The 20000-nt window shown below is 39.8% G+C and overlaps 1 protein-coding gene across 1 annotated transcript in view; it reads left to right on the forward strand.

The window, feature by feature from the left end:
- The first annotated feature begins 6468 nt into the window (after positions 1–6468).
- The window catches only part of trabd2b (TraB domain containing 2B), an 82350-nt gene continuing 68818 nt past the window's right edge, over positions 6469–20000 (forward strand). The window contains exons 1-2 of the mRNA XM_058388652.1: positions 6469–6861; positions 9785–10342. Of these exons, the coding sequence (XP_058244635.1) occupies positions 6760–6861; positions 9785–10342 (660 nt within the window). The 5' untranslated portion in view covers positions 6469–6759. The remainder of the gene's footprint in view (positions 6862–9784; positions 10343–20000) is intronic.

Consider the following 20000-nt stretch of genomic DNA (forward strand, 5'->3'; position numbering starts at 1 on the left):
AGTGTTTGCTGAACATTTTAAGCACTCGTATCCACATCTGCTCTTTATGGCTTACATGAGATGGCACGGCTCCAGGAATATCCTACGGTCCCACACACACACACACAAATACAGACTTCACACTGTTCACACACACACACACACACACATATACACAATGTTTGGCCAGTTCATCACATCTGCAGGTGATCAGAGCAGCACAGACGATCCAGACACCTGTTTCAAGCCTGAGAGCATCAAACACACATCACAGTCCATTTCACCAGCCTCTTGGTCTAACACAATAGACCCTACACACACACACAAAAGAGAAAAGGCAGACGTGGATTCGATTAACATTCTCAGGGAGTGTAACAGTCGAACAGCCCAATTAATAGAGACTTTCAAAGCAGCGGGACACGAAATAAAGAGACTTCACTCTCGATCTGTCAATCAATTCGCTCGTGTGTTACCCATAATGCACTGCAAGCAGACTACAAATCGATTAGGTTTAATTCTGCCCGGGATTTCTGTTAACGAAGCATTCCGGCGGGACGACTTTTTTAAAGCGAGGCCTAGACATTTCCAGGAACCGCAAGCGAAGCAACTGTGGGCGGGGCTTGGAATTGCCATGGGCGGGGTTAGTTAGCCTACCATCAGGACCAAGATACAGTGGTAGGGTTATTCAACAGAGTAAAACATTCAACGTGGTTTCTGGTTGTAAATATTTGCTTCCCGAAGCAGCCGCACTGCTGGAGGGTTGAAGTGCTGGAAGAAGACAGACAGAACAGCGCCAATGTTTTTTCTTTCTGTTGTAAATAAACGGTAGCCAATAAACGGTAGCCATCGTGAAGCTTAAACAGGGCTTACGGCTCACTCGGGGAGTGGTGGAGCGTATCCTGATGCTTTCCCCTCCAGACTGTTTGGAATAAATGATGCATTAGGGGAAGTGACTGGAGTTTACTGAACTGAGTTTTATAGAGTTAAGAGAACGAGGAGTGTATTCGCTTTATAAAGACTGAAAATATAAAGCGTTCTGAAAAGATACGATATAAATAAGGGGCAAAATGAATAGAGTTAGTGATGAAGTGAACGATGGAGTGAGTGTTAAATTAGGGAGCGAGTGATAGATGAAGGAGCAAGTGTAGATGAAAGAGTGAGTGTAGATGAAGGAGTGAGTGTAGATGAAAGAGTGAGTGATAGATGAAGGAGCAAGTGTAGATGAAAGAGTGAGTGTAGATGAAGGAGTGAGTGTAGATGAAAGAGTGAGTGTAGATGAAGGAGTGAGTGTAGATGAAAGAGTGAGTGTAGATGAAGGAGTGAGTGTTAGATGAAGGAATGAGTGTAGATGAGTGAGTGAGTGTAGATGAAGGAGTGAGTGTTAGATGAAGGAGTGAGTGTAGATGAAGGAGTGAGTGTTAGATGAAGGAGTGAGTGTAGATGAGTGAGTGAGTATAGATGAAGGAGTGAGTGTTAGATGAAGGAGTGAGTGTTAGATGAAGGAGTGAGTGTTAGATGAGTGAGTGAGTGTTAGATGAAGGAGTGAGTGTTAGATGAAGGAGTGAGTATAGATGAAGGAGTGAGTGTTAGATGAAGGAGTGAGTGTTAGATGAAGGAGTGAGTGTTAGATGAGTGAGTGAGTGTTAGATGAAGGAGTGAGTGTTAGATGAAGGAGTGAGTGTATATGAAGGAGTGAGTGTTAGATGAAGGAGTGAGTGTTAGATGAAGGAGTGAGTATAGATGAAGGAGTGAGTGTTAGATGAAGGAGTGAGTGTTAGATGAAGGAGTGAGTATAGATGAAGGAGTGAGTGTTAGATGAGTGAGTGAGTGAGTGAGTGAGTGTAGATGAGTGAGTGAGTGTAGATGAAGGAGTGAGTGTAGATGAGTGAGTGAGTATAGATGAGTGAGTGAGTGTAGATGAAGGAGTGAGTGTAAATGAGTGAGTGAGTGAGTGAGTGTAGATGAAGGAGTGAGTGTAGATGAAGGAGTGAGTGTAGATGAGTGAGTGAGTGTAGATGAAGGAGTGAGTGTAGATGAAGGAGTGAGTGTAGATGAGTGAGTGAGTGTAGATGAGTGAGTGAGTATAGATGAGTGAGTGAGTGTAGATGAAGGAGTGAGTGTAGATGAGTGAGTGAGTGAGTGTAGATGAAGGAGTGAGTGTAGATGAAGGAGTGAGTGTAGATGAGTGAGTGAGTGTAGATGAGTGAGTGAGTATAGATGAGTGAGTGAGTGTAGATGAAGGAGTGAGTGTAGATGAGTGAGTGAGTGTAGATGAAGGAGTGAGTGTAGATGAGTGAGTGAGTGTAGATGAAGGAGTGAGTGTAGATGAAGGAGTGAGTGTAGATGAAGGAGTGAGTGTAGATGAGTGAGTGAGTGTAGATGAAGGAGTGAGTATAGATGAGTGAGTGAGTGTAGATGAAGGAGTGAGTGTAGATGAGTGAGTGAGTGAGTGTAGATGAAGGAGTGAGTGTAGATGAAGGAGTGAGTGTAGATGAGTGAGTGAGTGTAGATGAAGGAGTGAGTATAGATGAGTGAGTGAGTGTAGATGAAGGAGTGAGTATAGATGAGTGAGTGAGTGTAGATGAAGGAGTGAGTGTAGATGAGTGAGTGAGTGTAGATGAAGGAGTGAGTGTAGATGAGTGAGTGAGTGTAGATGAAGGAGTGAGTGTAGATGAAGGAGTGAGTGTAGATGAAGGAGTGAGTGTAGATGAGTGAGTGAGTGTAGATGAAGGAGTGAGTGTAGATGAAGGAGTGAGTGTAGATGAGTGAGTGAGTGTAGATGAAGGAGTGAGTGTAGATGAGTGAGTGAGTGTAGATGAGTGAGTGAGTGTAGATGAAGGAGTGAGTGTAGATGAAGGAGTGAGTGAGTGTAGATGAGTGAGTGAGTATAGATGAAGGAGTGAGTGTAGATGAAGGAGTGAGTGTAGATGAAGGAGTGAGTGTAGATGAGTGAGTGAGTGTAGATGAAGGAGTGAGTGTAGATGAAATAGTGAGTGTAGATGAAGGAGTGAGAATAGATGAAGGAGTGAGTGTAGATGAGTGAGTGAGTGTAGATGAAGGAGTGAGTATAGATGAGTGAGTGAGTGTAGATGAGTGAGTGAGTATAGATGAGTGAGTGAGTATAGATGAGTGAGTGAGTATAGATGAAGGAGTGAGTGTAGATGAGTGAGTGAGTATAGATGAAGGAGTGAGTGTAGATGAGTGAGTGAGTGTAGATGAAGGAGTGAGTGTAGATGAGTGAGTGAGTGTAGATGAGTGAGTGAGTGTAGATGAAGGAGTGAGTGTAGATGAAGGAGTGAGTGTAGATGAGTGAGTGAGTATAGATGAAGGAGTGAGTGTAGATGAGTGAGTGAGTGTAGATGAAGGAGTGAGTGTAGATGAGTGAGTGAGTGTAGATGAGTGAGTGAGTGTAGATGAAGGAGTGAGTGTAGATGAGTGAGTGAGTGTAGATGAAGGAGTGAGTGTAGATGAGTGAGTGAGTGTAGATGAAGGAGTGAGTGTAGATGAAGGAGTGAGTGTAGATGAAGGAGTGAGTGTAGATGAGTGAGTGAGTGTAGATGAAGGAGTGAGTGTAGATGAAGGAGTGAGTGTAGATGAGTGAGTGAGTGTAGATGAGTGAGTGAGTGTAGATGAAGGAGTGAGTGTAGATGAAGGAGTGAGTATAGATGAGTGAGTGAGTGTAGATGAAGGAGTGAGTGTAGATGAGTGAGTGAGTGTAGATGAAGGAGTGAGTGTAGATGAGTGAGTGAGTGTAGATGAAGGAGTGAGTGTAGATGAAGGAGTGAGTGTAGATGAGTGAGTGAGTGTAGATGAAGGAGTGAGTGTAGATGAAGGAGTGAGTGTAGATGAGTGAGTGAGTGTAGATGAAGGAGTGAGTGTAGATGAAGGAGTGAGTATAGATGAGTGAGTGAGTATAGATGAGTGAGTGAGTGTAGATGAGTGAGTGAGTATAGATGAGTGAGTGAGTGAGTGAGTGAGTATAGATGAGTGAGTGAGTGAGTGAGTATAGATGAGTGAGTGAGTATAGATGAAGGAGTGAGTGTAGATGAAGGAGTGAGTGTAGATGAGTGAGTGAGTGTAGATGAAGGAGTGAGTGTAGATGAGTGAGTGAGTGTAGATGAAGGAGTGAGTGTAGATGAGTGAGTGAGTGTAGATGAAGGAGTGAGTGTAGATGAAGGAGTGAGTGTAGATGAAGGAGTGGACGGTTGATGAAGGGCCTGTGGAGAGTCTGGAGAATCGGACATGACAGAAACACACTGGTCCTCTGACCGCGAGCCTGTGTGATGTCACCTGCTCCTGAGCTCCATGTGGCACTCTGTTTAAAGGACCTGAGATGATGAATTGCTCGCTACTCCACTGTGTCAGGACTCCAGCAACAACAACACCATGCTGCTGGAAGTGTTTGCATTCTGTAAAACACAACAGGGCAGTGAGGGACAGTGTGTTGTGTGTGTGTGTTCTGTGTGCATGTGTGTGTTCTGTATGTGTTTGTGTGTGTTCTGTATGTGTGTGCATGTGTGTGTTCTGTGTGTGTTCTGTGTGTGTGTGTTCTGTATGTGTGTGTGTGCATTCTGTATGTGTGTGCATGTGTGTGTGTTCTGTGTGTTCTGTATGTGTGTGTGTGTGTTCTGTATGTGTGTGCATGTGTGTGTGCATGTGTGTGTTCTGTGTGTGTGTGTGTGTGTGTGTGTTCTGTATGTGTGTGTGTATGTTCTGTATGTGTGTGTATGTGTGTGTTCTGTGTGTGTGTGTCCTGTGTGTTTGTGTGTGTTCTGTATGTGTGTGTGTGTGTGTTCTGTATGTGTGTGTTCTGTGTGTGTGTGTGTGTTCTGTATGTGTGTGTGTGCATTCTGTATGTGTGTGCATGTGTGTGTGTGTGTTCTGTGTGTTCTGTATGTGTGTGTGTGTGTGTGTGTGTGTTCTGTATGTGTGTGCATGTGTGTGTGCATGTGTGTGTTCTGTGTGTGTGTGTGTGTGTTCTGTATGTGTGTGTGTATGTTCTGTATGTGTGTGTATGTGTGTGTTCTGTGTGTGTGTGTCCTGTGTGTTTGTGTGTGTTCTGTATGTGTGTGTGTGTGTGTTCTGTATGTGTGTGTTCTGTGTGTGTGTGTGTTCTGTATGTGTGTGTGTGTTCTGTATGTGTGTGCATGTGTGTGTTCTGTGTGTGTGTGTGTTCTGTATGTGTGTGTGTATGTTCTGTATGTGTGTGTATGTGTGTGTTCTGTGTGTGTGTGTGTGTGTGTGTGTTTGTGTGTCCTGTGTGTTTGTGTGTGTGTGTGTGTGTTCTGTATGTGTGTGTTCTGTGTGTGTGTGTGTTCTGTATGTGTGTGTGTGTGTGTCCTGTGTGTTTGTGTGTGTTCTGTGTGTGTGTGTGTTCTGTATGTGTGTGTGTGTGTGTGTTCTGTGTGTGTGTGTGTTCTGTATGTGTGTGTGTGTGTGTGTCCTGTGTGTTTGTGTGTGTTCTGTGTGTGTGTGTGTTCTGTATGTGTGTGTGTGTGTGTGTTCTGTGTGAGTGTGTGTTCTGTATGTGTGTGTGTGTGTGTCCTGTGTGTTTGTGTGTGTTCTGTATGTGTGTGTGTGTGTGTGTGTGTGTGTTCTGTATGTGTGTGTTCTGTGTGTGTGTGTGTGTGTGTGTGTTCTGTATGTGTGTGTGTGTGTGTCCTGTGTGTTTGTGTGTGTTCTGTATGTGTGTGTGTGTGTGTGTGTGTTCTGTATGTGTGTGTTCTGTGTGTGTGTGTGTGTGTGTGTGTTCTGTATGTGTGTGTGTGTGTGTCCTGTGTGTTTGTGTGTGTTCTGTATGTGTGTGTGTGTGTTCTGTATGTGTGTGTTCTGTGTGTGTGTGTGTTCTGTATGTGTGTGTGTGTTGTGTGTGTGTGTTCTGTGTGTGTGTGTGTGTGTCTGTGTGGCATGCTGGGTGTTAAATGTTCTAAATGCTCAGACTGAGTGGGTTTAAAAAAGACATGTCCATGATATCAGATACGCCTCAAATCTGTCCATCTTCATGTCAGGAATAAAAACAATAATTTTTGTCACACACAACTGACACCTGTGCTCATCTTGTCTTTAATTATTCATATAATCTATTTAATTAATTAATTTTCTAATTATTAAAAATAAATATAAAACATTTATTAAAGAATAAATATATATTTTTTAATTTAATTTATTTATTTATTTTATTTCTGTTAAGCAATTTCAATTACCTTCATGTATGACATACTGTATACAACTTGCTTTGCCTGCCTGGTGATCACGTGTCTCACACACACACACACACACACACACAGATAGTGGAGTGTGTTTGTTCTTTAGAGAGTTCTCACTCGGCAAAGCAATAAAGGAGATGATTTCGGGCCGAGAGGCTAATGCATTCCGTTCCCACTGGTGACACACACACACACACACACACACACACTCGGACTCCCCTTCACGAGCAGCTCCCCTCCTCCGCTGAGGGAAACTTTCAAAAACACACTTCACCACAACCTCCACCTTCAGAGCCCTTAAGAGGAACACACACACACACACACACACACACACACACACACATATGCGCACACACACACGCGCACGCTCTCTCCTTTAGTGAAAGTCAGGGCGCGAGCATGGCGCAGGGGCACACCGCACCGCGCGCCTTTCTGAAGTTTAATCGGATCGACCTGTAGACTAGTGCATATGTGTGTGTGTGCGTGAGTGTGTGTGTGCGTGAGTGTGTGTGTGCGTGAGTGTTGGTGTGTGTTTGTGTGTGTGTGTGTGTGAGTGTGTGTGTTCTGTCCCGATATGAAGCGGAGCTCAGCGCTCGGGTGGCTGCTCTTCTGGACTTTATTTTCCGCGGGACTGTTAAACCGGGAGAAACCGAAACACTGCAGCAAGGACGAGACGGTAAGAGGATCTTCTTCATCATCATCATCATCATCATCATCATCAGGAGTCTCTTTGGTCAGATTACAGACTTTGAAACCTGTTACTATTTCTAATTTCCCAAAGAATTAAAAATAGAAGAAATTACATTTAAATAAATGAATAATTATTAGAATCACAGTTTAGTGTTTTTGAGTCAAAAATTTAATTCAGTTAATTAATTTAATAATTTATTTATTTTTCGTTTGCACGTGTCTGTAATTACGTTTATACTCTTTATTTATTTTTTAAATGTATTATATTTTATTGCTGTGATTTAAATATGTATTTTATTTTATTGCTGTGATTAAGTTTAATGTTCACTGAAGGTTCATAAAGGGCTTTAAAACGAAAAAAAAAAGAAAAGTGCTACAGAAATAAATCTGATTTAAAAAAAAATATTATTTTAACAATTATATGAAATAAATAATTTATTAATGTAGATTCATTTTGGATGTGGTGTTAATATTTAATATTTACATTTATTTAAATCTTTATGGGATTTTCAGGGGAGCTCATCCACAGCGACACACACACACACTTATATTATATTTCACAAAACAAGTGAGGTTCCCTGCATTTTGCTATTAATTCTTAATTAATTAATAAATTAATTGATTTATTTGTGTAAGAATCTATCATAATAATGCTGTAGGAATAAACAAGAAAATTTAAAAAATATATTTTATTATAATATCATAAACCTGTTTAGAAGCAGACTGTGTTATTATTATTATTATTATTATTATTATTATTATTATTATTATTATTGTTGCTGTTGTGTCCCAGGGAAACATTTGTTAAAACAGTTACAAGTTTGAGAGGCAGGCAGCCAGTTTCCCGTCACATCTCGGCTAAAAGAAACAAAACTCTCGTGCCAAGTGAAATATTTCTTTCTCCCTTGTTCTCCTCTTTGGTTAATGTGACAGAGGAAAGTGACGATGATGATGATGATGATGATGGAATGCGATGATGGAACGTGAGTCAGTCCTGATCCCTGGTGCGCGCTTGTAAGAGTCTCTGTGACGGGTTTTGTTCTTTTTAAAGGAAATGTTTGAGTAAAAGCGAAGACCTGCAAAAAGGTCAGCTTGTTAAAAGGACGTGGTTTCACCTGTGTCGTTTCACGTGTGTAGTTTCATGTGTGTTGTTTCACGTGTGCATGTTCTGCAGGATTCTAACACAGAGCAGTGAGCAGGAGCACCACACTTCATTACAACATCATTTGAATGTAGTGAAGTTCTCACTGAACTGTTACAGCATTGAATAAACACACACACACACACACACACACACACACACACTCAGAACAGAACAAGCTCTTAATTGAATATCTTTGGTGTTAAAATAAGTGTAGTGAAGCTTTTAAAGTTAGCGTTGATTTCATTGAACCCCTTTAATGTTCCATTAAAAGAAGGAAGGCGGTCTCGGTCTCACAGCGGAGAGTCTCTGGGAGACGTCAGGTGAAGGTTTTAGGAAGAAAGGGTTTTATTTATCTGTGTGTGTGTGTGTGTGAGGAGTTGCAATAAAACAGAGATTTACACTGTGTTCAAAATTAGCTGTGAGTCTGTCCATTCTATCTATCTATCTATCTATCTATCTATCTATCTATCTATCTATCTATCTATCTATCTATCTATCTATCTGTCTGTCTGTCTGTCTGTCTATCTATCTATCTATCTATCTATCTATCTATCTATCTATCTATCTATCTATCTATCTATCTATCTATCTGTCTGTCTGTCTGTCTGTCTGTCTGTCTGTCTGTCTGTCCGTCCAGCCCTCTGTTCATCAGTCTGCCCGTGTGTCTGCCTGTGTGTATCTATCAGTCTGTCCATCTGTGTATCTATCTTTTTATCTGTGTGTGTGTGTGTGTGTGTGTGTGAGTGTGTGTGTGTGTGTGTGTGTTGTTGGAGCAGTTGAGTTTTCGGACACAGTTTTCCGTTCCGTATAAAAGTCTATGTGTTAGCCGAACTCTTCCCCAATTTACTGATTTACTGTGTGTGGGTGTGTGTGGGTGTGTGTGTGTGTGTGTTTAGAATGTCAGTTGAGTAAACTGTAATATCTGGTTATAAAAAAAACCTTTTTTAAGATATTTTTCCCCATTTCATTTCCTGTTTATTGTTAAATATTTTAATTGACACTCAGAAGCATTTTTAAGCTTTATTTCTAGAAAATATCAGAATTTATAATCGGATCGTTTACAGCTTGAAATGAGTAAAGGCGTCTAAAAACAAAGCGAATATAATCTGATCTTTTAACAATATTCAACAAGGAATGTTAAAGCTACCTGTTATCAAAGATCAAAAAACTTCCTGCTGAGTGTCTGATATCACCACGCATGTGTATATAACATTCATATAAAGTTGTGCTAACCTTGTTAAAAATATTAGATATTAAATATCATAAATACTATATATATGTATTAAAATAATAATTATTATTACAAAAAAGCTATTAGTAAAACATAGCATAACAAACAGCTATAATAATAATAATAATAATAATAATAATAATAATAATAATACATTACAGTAAATCATAATTTATAATAAATCATTATAATATATATTGTTTAGAACATTTTCACATTTTAAAATGTATTTATTTAATTGTATTGTAAGATATATTATAATTTGTTATTTATTTGTTATTAATTATATTTTAACCTTAACTATTATTACTACAATATATATTATATGTCAACAAGTATTTATTTTTTACAATAATATAATATTTATTTCAGAGCAGTTTCATATTTACATTTTAACTTTTAATAACTCGGCTGAAAAGTTTAAGGTCTATAAGCTCAGGGTTTGAGCTCACAGCTGGTTTTAACTCTACATTTAGAAATGTTTCTACTCACCCCTGACCCTTTCCCTCTCCTCCTCCTCCTCATCTTCCTCAGAGAGAGCTGAACTCCTTCCTGTGGACTGTAAAACGTCCTGCCCCTCAGCCGCCCTCCTACCTGTTCGGCACCATCCATGTTCCGTACACACGCGTCTGGGATTTTGTTCCCGAGAGCTCGAAGCGAGCCTTCCAGAGCAGCACGAGTGTGTTCTTCGAGCTCGACCTCACTGACCCCGTCACCGTGTCCAAGCTGGCCAGCTGTCAGCTCTTACCTAATGGCGAGAGCCTGAGGAGTCTGCTGCCCCGGGACATCTACCTCCGGCTGAAGCGCCACCTGGACTACGTGAGGCACATGATGCCGGCGTGGGTGAGGGCCGAGCAGCGATTCTACGCCGACTACCTGTTCAAGGCCATCGCCGGAGACTGGGAGCGCAAGCGGCCGGTCTGGGTGATGCTGATGGTCAACTCACTGACGGAGTGGGACGTGAGGTGGAGAGGAGCTCCGGTGCTCGACCTGTTCCTCGCCCGCGAGGCTGAGCGCATGGGCAAGAAGACCGGAGCTGTGGAGGACGTGGAGGAGCAGTGCCACCCACTGAATGGTCTCAGCTTCTCCCAGGTCAGTGTGTGTGTGTGTGTGTGTGTGGATTTCATGACCCTAGTCACCTCAGTAGTAGCATTGACCTGGGATTTTTACAAGAAACTTTTATTCACTTTTATACTTTTACAAGAAACTAATATTCCAGATGTGTGTGTGTGTGTGTGTGTAAAAAAAAAGGGGTTCATTTGCTGAAAGGTTCTTTGCGGAACCGGAAAAGATTTCTTCTCTGGTTGAAAGGTTCTTTGCGGAACCAGAAATGGGTTCTTCTATGGCTGAAAGGTTCTTTGCAGAAGCAGAGATGGGTTCTTCTACGTGATTTTGTTGTTTATGTATCTGCATCTATCCAGATTTATATATGTGGGTTGCTGGGGTTCATTTTCATGTGCAAGAGTCTGATTCGGACCCTGACTGACTGTTTTTACAAAAATGGTGGGATTTACTGCATGGAGCTGCCATGTTTTAAAGGTTATGACTAAGGTTAGGGTTTTGATTAAGGTTAGGGTTAGGACTAAGGTTAGGGTTAAGGTTAGGGGTTAGGGTTGGGGAAAGCTTAGATTTCTGGGTTAGGGTTAGGGTTAGGGTTAGGGTTAGGGTTAGGGTTAGGACTAAGGTTAGTGCTAAGGATAGGGTTAAGGCTAAAGTTAAGTCAAACAAAAACCACTGATACATAAAGCACAACAAGATGCAATGAAACACATCGTATAATAAAGCACTAACAGTACAGGTGAATACAGTCAGGTAACAAAACAACGACTGGACAGAGCCAGAGATGCTGCAGGAGATGTTCAGAAAACTAAACATAACAGAAACTCCAGTGAAACAAGGAGGATAAGATAAAGGCCAAACAGGAAGTGGGTGAGGAAGAGCAGGGCCAGACGTTCCCCTCAGAGAAGGAACCGAGGCGTGGCCATGGCGACCCGATGACAGACACGGACAAACCGGAGCTGATGAATTGAACCTAGTGATTCCGGGTAATGCTTGAATAATCAAGTGATGACAGTCTCATGCTGATGACATCACCATCTGCTTGTTGAGTGCGACAATTCAGAGGCAGGAGGCAAGCTTTTGATTTATTGCCTGGGGTCATGTGCGTATCTGTGGGAGGAAATTGGCGGTCGGAGCCGAGGCGGTTGTGGATTAGGTGATATTTATGACGTACTGACAAACAGGAGCGGGACAAAACCGAAGGATTCTGGGAGAGAGCTGCGCCGCTGAGTAGATTGATAGATCTGGGTTGGGATGAAGGATGAGCAGTGCGGAGGAATCGCGTTACCCGGGATCCGGTGACCGCGCTCTGAAAGACGGACCCCGTAACCTAATTATGTGATGACAAAAGCATGGAGAGTATCCGCCTTTCATTTCCCAGCCTTTATAAAAAGCATCGGAGATAAAAAACGATCTCATTCGGGGGTCATAATTTATGCTTCTTCTTCTTCGTGAGGTCACCCCAACCAAAAAACCTCCACCCCCTTCCTCAACACACACACACACCAACTCACTGCAACTGAACCCGGCTCTAATTTGAGACGTCGCATGGGCGACACGGATTCTCACCTTTCCTTCTCCTAACTACGCTGTCACAGGAGCAAGCTGAGGAATCGTGGGAAATGTAGGAAGAGTCCAGGCTTCCTCTCCGGTGAGGTCAGAGCGCCTGCCTCGTTCCCAGCCCGAGTCTGACAAAGGTTTCTTTTTTTTTAAGCATATTCGATTCGATGCACCAGGATGAACTCGAACCTGGATGAAATTCCAGCTTTCGAATGCATCCCTGCAAATAGGTAACACTGTATGTATTTATTCATACCACAGTGTAGGGTGTTGGAGTTTAACTCTAAAGAAATGTTAAGACTGGTCAGGAGAGCCAGGTCAGTCGGTAAGTGATATTTGTCAACACGTCTCACAAGCTTCTTTATTAATAAATCCAAACTCACTAACAGCAGGCGGACGGACAGGCGGGCAGGTGAGGGTCGACTGGTCAGCCGCAACTGATAGACGGACGGAAAGAATGGCAGACAGATAGACAGAACTACAGACAGATTGGCAGACAGACAGAGCAACAGACAGAGAGCTTGACAGACAGAACAACAGACAGACAAAACTACAAACAGATTGCCAGACAGAACAACATACAGACAGACAGAACAACAGAAAGACAGGCAGACAGATGGAATGACAGACAGACTGACATACAGAAATAATGACAGACAGGCAGATAGACAGACAAAAAGAATGACAGACAGGCAGACAGACAGAACAACAGACAGACAGATTGACAGACAAATCGACAGACAGACAGATCGACAGACAGAGAGACATAACAACAGACAGACAGATTGAAAGACAGACAGAATGGCAGACAGACAGTAAAAATCAGCGTTCCATTCTATCCAGGGATTTGACTCTACACACTCGGGTCATGTTGGACGAACTCACGTGGATCTCACGTTCGTATCCGAGTGGATTTTTTTTCCCGTGTGGTGAAGTTGAGTATTCAGTCATTAAGGATCTCTGCTGAAGCACACGAGAAGTTCCAGTGCTTCCATCACAGCCAGTGTGTGTGTGTGTGTGTGTGTGTGTGTTTCCCACATGCTTTTCTTATTGTTTTAATTCTCATTTCATTTTCATCTCCTCTGTTTTATTACTTCACTGCGTCTCATTATTTGGGTCACGTCTCATGTTATTATTACTTCATCACATGGTGTATACATTTCCGTGTTCTCGCTTCATGTTTCTTGTGTGTGTGTGTGTGTGTGTCGCTTGTCGTTTAAACACTATCCTCGTGTGTGTGTGTGTGTGTGTGTTGCTTGTCGTTGAAACACTGTCCTCGTGTGTGTGTGTCCTCAGTTCTGTGTCATTACAGAGTTTTTTTCTGGTCCAGTTTCCTTAAACTGCTTTGTAATACTTATTTACAGTTTAGTTACAAAATTTTGTAACTTTGAGATGTTTCTATACAAATCTGAACAAAGAACAAGAAATGCAAATGTCCAAAAAAAACCTGTTAAAAAATTGTTTCTTTATTATTTTTATCCTTTAATTTTATTTAATTTTATTATATTTATAATTTTATTTGTGTGTGTGATATACCTTCATGTCTTACTTTTCATTTTATTTACTTTATATTTTATTTGTATTTCATTTTATTTAAATGCGATGTTACTTTTCTTTTTTATTTTCTATTTTTATTTCTTTTCATTTTATTTCATTAGTGATTTTCATTTTTATAATTGTGATATGTTACTTTTCTGTTTTCATTTAATTTAATTTAATTTTTATTTTATTTGTTATTTTTCTTTTTCATAAGTGTGATATGCTACTTTTCTTTATTTTCAATTTTTTAAAAATTTTATTTTATTTGTAATTTTCTTTTTTGTGATAGTGATATGTTACTTTTTCTTTTTCTTTTCCAATTTATTTTCTTTTTCTTTTCTTTTATTTGTGATTTGTCAGGTGAGATGATGTGAGATTTCGGATCTCTCTTTTGAACCCGAGGAAAAAAAAAAAAGAGATGTGATCTTGTTATTTCCTAACAGGACAGAAAATCTAAACCTGACCACCCCCCCCCCCTCCCCACCCCCCGGCCCTAAACCACCACCACACCCCCCTCGCCTCTCCGGACGTGTCAGATTTCCGGCCCCTCTCATCAAACTCTAAGCTGAAGAATAAACACGTAGCCCGAGTGGTGATTGTAGGAATGTTGGAAGTTTGTAAAATGGCAGAAAGCCGATGAGGGAACTTCATGCCTCCTGCACCTTTAGGGAGTCAATTCCAATTAGCTGTAAAGTGTGCATCAAGCGTATCGCGTGTCGCTGGAAGGTGGATGTTCTGCGTCAGCTGTTCCCGACGAGCGCTGAAGCGGTGAGCTCTGTTTAATCACGGCTCCAATCAGGGGCCTTCTGAACGTTCGCCGGACTTCCTGCGGGTCGCCGCCTAAATCTGGTCCCGCGAGAGCAGAAAGAGCACGAAAGGGAAAGGATAAACGTGACGAGGTTGAGCTTTCAGGACGAAGTGAGGAAGAGGAAGAACTGGAAACTGAACCTGAACCTGAACAGCTGCTGTGTTCACGAGTCTTAATGCAAGTGAGCGGATCTCAGTCTGGGATCTTAGACCTCAGATGAAGAGACTTTCTTCTTTCTTCTCTGGTCTGGTTTAATTCTTCTCCTCAATCCACTGAGAACATTTCTACCGATATTTTACAGAGTTAAACTCTTCCAGAAGATCTACTGAGCGAGATCTACACAGGTGCTGGACCAGAGAGGGGTTTGGGTGACTACTGAGAAGCAGGAAAGATCAGAATTAGAATTAGCTTAACGTTTGTTTGTATTAGGGTTTATTTACATATCAGCATCATAGGCAGATACTTCATCAATATTTAATATTATTTATTGTTTAATTATTTATCATTAAACAATAAAAAACTATATAATATAAGTGATAAAACATAATAAATAAAAACATTTCAGAAAATTGCCTCGACCAAAAAAACAAAATTCTTTACTTTTGACAGAAATTATTAAAAAGAAACAAAAAAAAACAAACAAAATTCTTTACTTTTGACAGAAATTATTAAAAAGAAACAAAAAAAACCAAACAAAATTCTTTACTTTTGACAGAAATTATTAAAAAGAAACAAAAAAAACAAACAAAATTCTTTACTTTTGACAGAAATTATTAAAAAGAAACAAAAAAAACAAACAAAATTCTTTACTTTTGACAGAAATTATTAAAAAGAAACAAAAAAAACAAACAAAATTCTTTACTTTTGACAGGAATTATTAAAAAAAATTCTTTACTTTTGACAGGAATTGGAAAAAAACTGAAATTGGAAAAAAATGTACTTCTGATAGAAATTGGAAAAAAACCCTTAAACTCTTAAACTAAATTCTTTCATTTTGACAGAATCCTGAAAAAAAAGAAAAAAATTCTTTACTTTTGATAGAAATTGTAAAGGTTTATCTTTATTAAGAATAAGTCCCAGCTTTATGTCTCAAGATCTTTATAACAAAAGAGTCGCACCGACATCCCCCGAGCTCCGGAAACTCTTTTCTTATTGAAAAAACAATTTTCATTAGAAATTCTATTCCTGACAACAAGAACTCGAGTGAAAAGTTGAAAGAATTTTTGAAAGAATTTCAGTTTTTTAGTATCCAGTTCGTCCCGACACGCTCACTGGAGTTTGTAAAAAAAAAAACACAATGATTTGTTTTAAAGCGTCGTCTGATCTCACGCAGAGATCAGACCTGAGGGAAACCTGCGCTTTTGTACAAAGCGGTTCATCAGAGATTTTTTGGGATTGCTTGACGGAAATATTTGATTTGCTGGGGTTTTTTTGTGGGAAACTAATTGCTTTGGTGAATTCTTTTACTGTTCTACCGGTCAGGAGACGTATGTAATGACTTTCTCTGAGAGCTGTACTCATGTTCCACACACGTGATTGAAGAGGCTGGTTTGATGATGTCACACGTCGTGTCTTGGAACAAATTTACTGAAAATCTTCAGTGTTTTGAAAGATTGCCTCCAAATATCACAAAGGTTGCTTGACTTTGTGTTTATTTCTACGAAAGCAAGATGGCGGAATCGCAAAGGGACCGAATCAGACGGTCAACACCAAACATTCCCTTCCATTTAAACAGAGACCTGGAAATAGTTCATGAATATTACTCATTTTCTGGACTTTCTTGGTTTCAAAATCCCCAAATCTGTTTCTTTTCTGTTATTTTAAATGAAGAGCTTTTCCTCCTGGTCTCAGACTCCTGGAGCGATCTGTAGTTGAACAAGCCGTTTGGGATTTTTTTTCCCTGTTAGTTTTAACAGATGTTCCCCGTGGCATCACTCCGGCCGTGTCATTTCATCAAAATGCTTCCATGGAAAACTGTTTTCAGCGTCTGAGCTGATGGAGGAGAGCGAAGAGCGAAATACGGAGCGGACGCTGAGCTCCAAGACGACGTGAGAGGACTTTCTTTATTCAGAAACTGTACCAGGAACATCAGACAGTGTTAATATTCAAAAAAAAGAAAAGAGTAAGAGTGAAAGTAAAAGTGTGTGGATTGAGACAAGACGCTGGTGTAATTAGCGGTGGTGGAAAAGTTTAAGGCACGTTTAAATAAATGCAAATTAAAAAAAGAAATAAAAGTAAAATAAAACTACTACTACTAAAATTAAGTTTACTTTACTTACTTGGAGGTAAAATAGTAAGGCACATTGAACGAAATGCAGTTAAAATAAATATAAATAAATAAATTCACTAATAATAATAATAATAATAATACAATTAATTTTTTCTGCTTGGAACAAAAACAGTAAGTGTGATGGGCCTTTGCCTTTTTTGTTAATTAATTATTATTTTTTTTTTAATTATTTTGAAATATTAGACTCAGGTACTATGTGTGCAGTTTAATAAGGGAATTAGCTGATAAGTTTAACTGAGCATTTTGTAGAATTAGCCACAGTTCCTCTGGAGACTCTCACTCTCACGGACCAAAACTGCTCTACATTACCCATCATCCCCCTGACCTCACAAGATCACCACACTCACGAGACTCACACCGGTCTCCCTCACCTGTGTCTCTCTGAAGAATACCTTGGATTACCTTCCTGTGAGTCAACGCACTCACATTTGCTGCCTCTAAACTCCAGACACGAGTTTAGAGGCTGTATTCTTAATTAATTAATAATTTGTATTTTTTTTTGCAAAAACTAGGAGCCTCACTGAACTTTTTTCTGTCTGCTAAATAAACTTATATATTGCTTTATTTACTGACATTATTTACTGATATTTTGAATTATTTTTATTTTATTAATTTTGATTATTTATTTATTCATTTATATATGTATTTATTTATAGTCAATAATCACTCCTATTCATAAACTAATTATCTAGAAAATATTTAATTATTTATTTTTAGTCAATCATTACTCCTATTCATAAAATAAATATCTAGAAAGTAATTTTTATTTATTTATTCATTTATTGATTTTTATTTATTGATTTTTTTAAATATTTTTAAATTTATTTTTAGTCAATAAGTACTCCTATTCATAAAATAAATATCTAGAAAGTAATTTTATTTATTTATTTATGTATGTATTTATTTATTTATTTATAATCAATAATTACTCCTATTCATAAAATAAATATCTAGGACAAAATTTGAAAAATTTGTAGAAATATGGGATGCCAAGACTTTTGCACAACGCCGTATAGATGGACGGGGAAAATTTTCAGTTTTTCTTTTGTTTTCTTTTTGCGAAAAAATTAAAAAAAAAATTGAAGTAAACAAGCAAAAATGATTATTATTAATTAAACTACTAATTTTCCCTCTCGAATACTTGAGTGTGCTTCAATTGACTTTCACCCAAGTCGATTTTTTTCATCCTTTCTTCACACTGAGTAAGATTTTGAACTTTTTTTTTTTTGACTGTGTCACTGGCTCCAGACTGACCGCTTCTCCTCCAGGACGAGGAACTTGGAGCGGGTCAGCTGGAGAACATGGTGTCGTTGCTTGTTTGCGCTCCGTGTCGTGTTTCCTGTGTTTGCTCTGTGTGTGTAACCCAGAAAACTGAAAAAAAAAAAAAAAAGGCCGATAAAACCACGTTTAATGTGCGGTCTCTGAAAGACAAAACCTCTGAAAAAACAAAAAAGCACGCAGTCCAGAGGTTCGGAGGCTCAGAATTCACCCAAACAAACCAGGCTATCGATTACATACCCAGCGAAGGCCACAGAAATGACAAACACACTCAGAATCTCCACAGCCACTCGGTTTACTCACGCTCTATAAACCCCTGCTGCTCAGAGACTAAGGTTTGGTGAGTTGTTTTTTTTTTTTTTTTTAATAAAGCCACGGAGTCGACACAACATTCGCAAAGTTCCTCGTTAGAAATGATTTTGAACTGCAATGATCAGTGTTCTCAGATTGAAATGAAGATTTCCAGCCCAACTACAGCTTAAACCCCGCCCATTAAAAAAAAACCCAACCCAACTACAGCTTAACCCCCCCCCCCCCCCATTAAAAAAAATACCAGCCCAGCTACAGCTTCAATTAACTTCAATAAATACCAGCCCAAAACGCATAACCCAACACAAATAGGTTAGTGCAAAGGGCACTATTTAGACACACACACACACACACACACACACACTACGTTAGCTACCTGTATATGTTTTATTTAATTATCAAACATGACATCAGAATTTTATAGCAGAATGATAACATGTAAACACGCTTCCCTTTTTCTACGGACTTCATGCAGAGAATCTTCACAGGAAATGATGTGAACGTCTCTTGAGATATTATAAATCGGGTCGCTCTCCCATTCTTTACTGTAGCATTTTTTTCCCGGTTTGACGTGACTGAAAGGATTGTGCGAGATACCGCCCAATCTGGCAACACTGGCAATTATTTTCCTCAGCATGTTTTTTTGTTTTCAAATTCAAACTTTTTCGGTATTTTGAGGCCGATTCGAGGCGAGTCCGTGAAATTTAACGCCTCAGATACAGAACACAGCTAAACACCTAGCGTAAGACAAAAAACAAGCAGGTTCTCTTCGACCGAGTGCGATTAAGCTCCACCCACAATTATCCTGGTCTGTCTGAGAAACAGAATCTCTTATTTACACTGCACGATTTTAGCCCTGATTTTAAGTCGCCAACTAGTTTTGCAAAGTCGCCAACAAACGCCCAAATTCACACGAGTGACAATCGGGCAGTGTGAATGACCAAAAACTCAATCTGACCTAGTCACCAATGAGTTGCCGGTACCCGTGAAATATTTGCCATGCTTGATATCTGGACCTGTCAGTGACTCAAAATCCTGCGGTTCTGACTGAAAACAACATCAGCGATAACCTCCAGCCAATGAGAGAGTGAGATACAGGGCAGTGGGCAGTTCCGGGAGGAGTTATAGACCACAATATCAGCAAGCATGGCTTCAGTTGGAGCACAATATTATAGTTTAATAGAGTTAATAGGTTTTTATCGGAAAAAATCTCTTAAATATAGTTATATCAGAATAAATAAGCTTTACAATAGCATCACACAGAAATAAAGCAGAAACATTAGCTTTACAGCCGCATCAGCAGCAGGTCATTGCAAAATTATTCATTTGTTCAATTCTACAGAACGCACAAACCTTGATCCCTGCACTGACCATTTGGATCGGGAACTTTTTGCTGGGTACCATTTCCAGTCTTGGCTGAGGACTCTGATCTCACGTGTGATCTGATCTCGCCTGCATTCGGTTGTGAAACACAGTTTGCGGAGCAGACAGAGTCGTTGGCGATTCTTCCTGTTGTGAAGTCATGCAGAGTGAAAGCTCCTGTGGACGATCCATCGTGCGGTGAATGTGAACACGGCGTACAGTATGCTGCGTCCTGTACTGACCGTTTCCGTTTGGAAATGTTTTTGGATCGAGTCGATAATGCAGTAATAAACAAAAATATGGGGTGTTTTTATTCAAACGTTTCAGGATAGTGAGAAAAAATATTTAAATGTAAAATGTGAGTCTGAATGTGAATGTGTGTCTCAAATAGATTCTGGTCTGGAAAAAATTCCCAACCTAGAGCCGGTTTTCCAAAGATTCCGATTTCCCGATTTCTCGTTCCGGGTTATTTTTTTCGTAATCAGATGGGATAGTAAGAGATACTACGAGGTGGCGGTTTTTAATTGATCTTAGCATTAGAAAGG

Source organism: Hemibagrus wyckioides, linkage group LG05 (assembly GCF_019097595.1).
Source record: "Hemibagrus wyckioides isolate EC202008001 linkage group LG05, SWU_Hwy_1.0, whole genome shotgun sequence".
Classification (NCBI taxonomy): Eukaryota; Metazoa; Chordata; class Actinopteri; order Siluriformes; family Bagridae; genus Hemibagrus; species Hemibagrus wyckioides.